Below are 6,000 nucleotides of genomic sequence, written 5' to 3'. Positions count from 1 at the left end.
GAGTGGAGAGGGTGGTAGGGGGAGAGGGTGATAGGGGCGGTAGAGGTGGTGGTGGTGGTAGAGGGGGTAGAGGGTAAGGGGTGGAAGGGGTGGTAAAGGGGGGGTAGGGAGTGGTAGAGGGGGCTGTGCAAGCAGAAAAGCGAGCGTAAGCGAGCATTTGATGCTTGTAATAAAAATATCTTAATGCACACGAGCCTCTGTGTACAAAGACATTGCAGAGCTAAGCTCAAAACAGAAGACTCTGCAAGATTGATTTTACAGCTTATTAATAAAAGAGATAGAACTGTAACTATAGTAAAAGTATATCTTTAAAGATGAAATAAGATTAACTTAAGAATGAGTTAAATAATGATATAGATAATTAATAAAAGACTGAAGAGAGATCTACAAAACTAAGAGATAAATTAATTATTAAAGATAATAACTACAGCTGTTTTCTTAATTAAGTTAAGAATGAAGTTAATAAGAGATATTCTCTATAATATCTGATAATACAGTAAGCTCTTTGAATAATAGTTTTCTTTTTACAGACTACTGTTAATAAAGATATATCAGAATCATAAATCTCATAGTAATAAAACTTAATCTTAGATAATATATCTATTTTAATAGACTATTCACAGATTGTAAGAAATTTCACTTCTTACAGATTCTTTATCTCTATTTTCTATCTCTTATATAATTAATAGAGTTAGCAGCTCTTGACTATATATAACTATATAGACTGAAGTTCATGAATACTATTTATAACTCAGTTTAAATACTATTATATATTTAACTTCTATATTTTATCTTTCTATTATGAATACTTCTAGTAGTTAATAGTATATATTATATTAAGCTGTAAATATCTGAATAATTGTCTGTAAGTACTTATTCTTATACAGACTTAAGAGACTGCTGTTAATTATATAAAGTATTAATATATTTAGAATGATAGAGAGAGTTCAGACTCATTTATCATAGAATCTATAACTATAGAAGAATCTGATTTCACTATATATATTTATTTACAGTTTTACACAGTGTAAAGAGATAATTAGTGTGTAAGAAATTTCACTTCTCATGAATTCTTTATCTTTATCTCTATTTCTATCTCTTATATAATCAATAGAATTAGCAGCTCTTGACTACACACAACTATATAGACTGAAGTTCATAAATACTATTTATAACTCAGCTTGAATACTACTATACATTTAATTTCTACATTTTATCTTTCTATCATGAATACTTCTAATAGTTAACAGTATATATTATATCAAGCTATAAACACCTGAATAATTGTCTGTGAGCACTTATTCTTACACAGTGATAGAAAAGATATAATAAGAGAAGATTATAATATCTGAGTTCTCTAAGTATAGTATTGAAGATAGACAGCTGTAGAAGTAGTAGAATACTGTAAAGAAATAAATTAATCAAGAGACTGATTTTATAAGCAGTGAACACAGGCTTTTGACACATTATTCATTCTTGAGAATCTATAAGAGATAGTTAATCAGATGTATTATCTATTCAAGAATCTGTACAGAGTAGATTGTTGATCAGATGCATTATCTATTCAAGAATCTGTACAGAGTAGATGATATGATAGTACAATGTCACGGGATTGCGCTTCGCTTAATTCTACACCAATCAGTGGGCTGTATTCACGCCAAGAACCCCAAAAAGGAAATTCTCCACTTTTAATGACCAGGGTTTTCATCATATATTTGCTTCGCTTCGCTCCGCAAATAAAAAAGAAAAGCAAACATATAGAATCGTGCAGGATATCTAACAAATTAACAAAAGCTAAAATAAACATGTATACTAACAGGAAAAAAAAAAAAAAAAAAAAAAAAAAAAAAAAAAAAAAAAAAAGAGAGAGAGAGAGAGAGACAAGGAAACCATCCCCCTTGCACAAAGCCCAACCTTTCTCTCTTTATCCACCCATTCTCAATAAAAAGAAGGCTGACAGCTCCAAGTTTCTCACCCCACCACCCTTCCATCTACCTACCACCGTTCCATTCCCCTTCCTCCCCTCCCCTTTCAAAATCCCATCCATTCACTACAACCACAGCCCCAATCAAGACAAAACAAAACAAAGCAAAAGAGAGAACTTAAAAATAAAATAAAATAAAAATAAAGCAAAACAAAACATTAAAAAAAACCCCTACATCCCCTAATCAACATCCACCTTCGCCATCCGCAACTGGTTCTTCGCCTCCAGAATCTCCTTCTGCAGCGACTCGTGCGCCTCCGGCACGTCGTTGAAGGCATAGACGCCCCAGCCGAGACGGAAGAGCATGTAGGCGCCTATGACCATGAGGGAGTAGAAGGGGAGCTGCACATTGGGATTAAGTTAGTGTTGTTTTCCTTTCGTTTTCTTGTAACCGCGTAGGTGTGGTGTGGAGAGGGGAGGGGGGGATGGGGTTATGATTGTTGGGGGATTGAGGGTGAGCGGAGCAGTTTTGTTGGACGTACGACTGGTATTATTTCGTTCTGAATGGTGGGATTTAGAGGGACAAGACCGAGGTAGAGGGCGAGATAGAGCTGGTTGGTTTTGGATTATTTTTTTTTTTGGTTGGTTAGGTTCTAGTTTTTAGTATATATGGGGAGATGGATTTTCTAATATGTATATATATATATATATATATATATTGCTCCTCAGTTTATTTTTATTTCTTCCCCTCCTCCTTTACGTACCGATGTGATTAAGAGGATGACAGAGAGGGTCTGTTGAGCTCGAGTCATGTTTGCGGGATGTATGGTATGCAGGAACAAGTAGGTAGGAGGGATGGTTTTCGTATGGGTTGGGTTGGATCGTGCGATAGTAATGGCAGCAATTGAAAAGAAAATTAATATTATGTGTGGACAATTGATATCCCTAGAAGCTTGCGTGCGCCAAATCAAGGACATTCGAGGGAATTGGCAAAGGTTGTCTTTTACCTGTTGTGCTGTCTTCTTCTGTATATATAACTATCCTGTTGGTGATGCCAGCTTCCGCTTTTCGATGATTGATGAGGCAGGTCTAACCACACGCGTGTAAATCACATGGCCTTCGCGTCTAATTAGCGCGAGATACACTAAGTCTAGAACACCGTATCTATCTACGACGTCTTCGTCTCGCTTGTGTTTGCTTCTTCCTACATTTCAATCTTCTCTAGCTCTAGCGACTCTGGGTTTGGTAAAAATATATTGAAGCAAACAAAGCGAACTAATAGCAGCAGGTGGTGCCAATGAGTTTTATTTATTACTTATAGCCCAGAATAATACCCACTGACCAAAACCAACAATTCGACTTTACCAAAGACTTATACCGTTTATGAGCGACTGTCTCAGCATTGACCATCGACGATAGCTTCCAGAGTAGACCATACCAAATGGCAATAACTAGCCCACAAAACCGCTTCCTTGGTCTGATGCAACGAGCGGTGCAGGTTCCAGAACACCAGCACCTGGCGCCAACTCCATCATCACACTTTTCCAAAGAAGCAGACACGGATTGATGTCATTCCATCCGTTCATCGGCGCTTTCAATAACGGTACCTTGGAGCGAATCTTGAATGAAGGAGAAGCTTCATGCTCAGGATTTACTTTTGAGTTCGCTCCTTGTCAAACTTCAGGTTCCAGCCTGCTTGGGCTTGCGAAGTTGCGAAGCCGCTGTGAGTCTCGGCGATTCGGACTTTCCTCTAGTTTCACTCATGCAAATGAAGCTGACCATATCACAACTCCCCCCACATAGAATCATGGGGATAAATGCTTCCACATACCTCTCAGGGGGCTTTTCATTCTGCAATTGAATATATCAACACCGTGTCCTGACTGCTTTTGTCTTATCATCATTTATTCTCGAATTTTAACTAGACAGTATCTTCATAGTCCCAACGCCAGTCCAACCATCACTTTGAGCTAGAGGGAAGTGTTCGAGGCTTTCATGAGGAGCAGCTCTGACCCTTCATCTTATTAGGCGCCCCAGTCATTCTTGGACAAAAATTCCTTAATTAATTTATATCAAAAACCCTTGTTCGCCCTTTCTTAATGGATACTATCGAGCCAGAAGAAGAGCTACTTCAGATTTGATCATCTAAAAGATCCTCACAAGCTGAATTAGTTTCAATGGACGAGAAGGCAGGATACCCGTCTCAGGAGTCTAGCGCAACTCCAAAGGAATCTTCACCGAAACGCAGCGCTGAAGCCGCTGGATTGAGCGGCCCGGACGACAAGTCAAGTCGGAAGAGAGCTTCGAAAGCATGCTAGTCGTGTAGGGCGCGAAAAGTGCGGTGCGGCGTCAGCGAACACGGAGTGCCCTGTCATAATTGCAAACTAGACGACATCGAGTGCATAATCCCGGAGCGCAAAAAGCCAACACGAATGGCCAAGAGACAGTAAGTTACCATTTTCTCTCTATCTCCTTGTCGAGTGGACGGGACACTAATTGTAAATCTTCACGTAAAGTCGTTCCATTGGAGCATTTATATCAGGCGTACTTTTACGCATGGAAAGAGCTTCATCAGACACTGCCGATTCGCCCGCAGAGAGTGTGCATGGAACTCGACATTGCGGGTGGGACAAGACTTTCCTGGACCCTTTCGAAACTGACCTGTTCATTCCCCCTTCGCCGCTACAACTCTCAGCCAACATGGGCCTTCTGGATCCTTCAACCCATTCTCCATTGTATCATACCTCCCAAAACGGCGTTCTAGTCCGCATTTTGCTCCTGCAGATCAAAAACGAAAACACCATGATGGTGCTATGCAAAAACCAGCCGTTCATGAGTCCTCAGCCATCAGAGCACGTACAGCGGATACTAAATCCGTCTTCGCGAGAATTATCTTCATCGCTACGAATGTCACCACACACGCCAGCCGTGGAACCACGTATTATACCCTCATCGCTCCAACAGCTTCGAGACGACTACGCTGCAGCAGCCAGCAGACTACGCTCGCTGGAAGAGGCTATCCAAAACGTTGACTGCCAACTTATAAAACGACATCTTGCCCACACCGGCGATCAATCCCCGGTAAACACCTACAGCGAACCTCCTGGCCTCAATATCAAGAACAACAACACAAAAAAACCACCCCGCTTACCCCGCCTCCCGAAAGAAAAACCGCCGTCGTCATGGTCATGCAGACAGTGCAACAGCTCGAGGCTCCACAAGCAAGTGTCCACAAGGAGGCGGAGTCTAGGCCCCAAATCCAAGCAAATTCCAACGAGGAAATTCCGGTATTTCAGGATGTAACGGCCGTGGAAAGTGGGCGACGCGAACAAGAGTTTCAGAATACGTTTGATACCATAATGGATTTCGGGGCGGGTTCGGATACGATGTTTCAATCTTTTAATTATGATTTCTCTGAGGGTATAGAGGGTGTTTAGGTCTGGGTTTGCTCGAGTTTAACATATTTGGGCGGGTATATAATAATGAGGTGCAAGTGCAAGATAAATTAATCATTTTTCTTTCATGTTCCTTACTGTTTCCCTTCTTTATTCTTACACAAGGGGGATTCTTGTTGGTTAGATACCTGTTTTCAATTGGGAATGTTGGCTATCGCTAGATGGGAAAATAAAAGTTTATAGAGAAAAATATACCCTCCCTTCTCCCATTTTCTATTTCCCTTTGCGATCGTGTAGTTTATTCTATTGCCTTAATATCCCTTTGCCACAATGTCCAGATTTTATGACTACATTTGAGAATTGAAAAAGCTGTTCAACATATGCTATATAACTCCTCTTCCCGTTCCTCTCCCTCCTCGAAGGAGAAAACCTTTTCCTAACCGTAGAAATAAAACCTCCCTTCTTCCTAGCTAGTCTTGAGGCTCCAGCTCAGCTACTGCCTGGAACGCTATCATTATTATTCTGAAGTTGTTAGTAGTCGGCGATTTTTCTCGGCATATTTCCATTGCCGACAGCAACAGCCAGGGGTTTCTTGGCATTTGTTGCCGATTCGGCTGGGCTAAGTCGTAAGGAGTTAGTGAGTTCAGGATTGCCAGGGCTTGCATTTTGTGTTGAGCTCAA

The 6,000-nt window shown here is 40.5% G+C and overlaps 2 protein-coding genes across 2 annotated transcripts; one reads left to right on the top strand and one right to left on the bottom strand.

Moving 5' to 3' along the window:
- Positions 1–1,796: 1,796 nt before the first annotated feature.
- BDCG_08708 (dolichyl-phosphate mannosyltransferase polypeptide 3) lies at positions 1,797–3,229 on the bottom strand. Its single transcript, XM_045424495.1, has 3 exons — positions 2,689–3,229; positions 2,467–2,535; positions 1,797–2,326 (listed from the first exon to the last, which is right to left on the bottom strand). The coding sequence occupies exons 1-3, from the start codon at positions 2,899–2,901 to the stop codon at positions 2,165–2,167; spliced, it is 444 nt and encodes a 147-aa protein (XP_045273192.1). The 5' UTR covers positions 2,902–3,229; the 3' UTR covers positions 1,797–2,164.
- BDCG_08707 (uncharacterized protein) lies at positions 3,102–5,805 on the top strand. Its single transcript, XM_045424494.1, has 3 exons — positions 3,102–3,647; positions 3,728–4,370; positions 4,441–5,805. The coding sequence occupies exons 2-3, from the start codon at positions 4,357–4,359 to the stop codon at positions 5,225–5,227; spliced, it is 801 nt and encodes a 266-aa protein (XP_045273191.1). The 5' UTR covers positions 3,102–3,647; positions 3,728–4,356; the 3' UTR covers positions 5,228–5,805.
- Positions 5,806–6,000: the final 195 nt, after the last annotated feature.

Source organism: Blastomyces dermatitidis (genome assembly GCF_000003525.1).
Source record: "Blastomyces dermatitidis ER-3 genomic scaffold supercont1.12, whole genome shotgun sequence".
In the NCBI taxonomy this organism is placed as follows: domain Eukaryota; kingdom Fungi; phylum Ascomycota; class Eurotiomycetes; order Onygenales; family Ajellomycetaceae; genus Blastomyces; species Blastomyces dermatitidis.
Note: the sequence above shows the minus strand (reverse complement) of the source record. Positions and strands in the feature narration are given on the sequence as shown.

Bases quoted from the DNA above. Each gene is read 5' to 3' on its own strand.
- BDCG_08708 (XM_045424495.1), bottom strand. From the start codon at position 2,901: ATGTCCTTGATTTGGCGCACGCAAGCTTCTAGGGATATCAATTGTCCA. The intron at 2,536-2,688 runs GTACGTAAAGGA...AAAACCAACCAG, and splicing joins TCATCCTCTTAATCACATCG to CTCTATCTCGCCCTCTACCT. The intron at 2,327-2,466 runs GTACGTCCAACA...CCCAATGTGCAG, and splicing joins AGAACGAAATAATACCAGTC to CTCCCCTTCTACTCCCTCAT.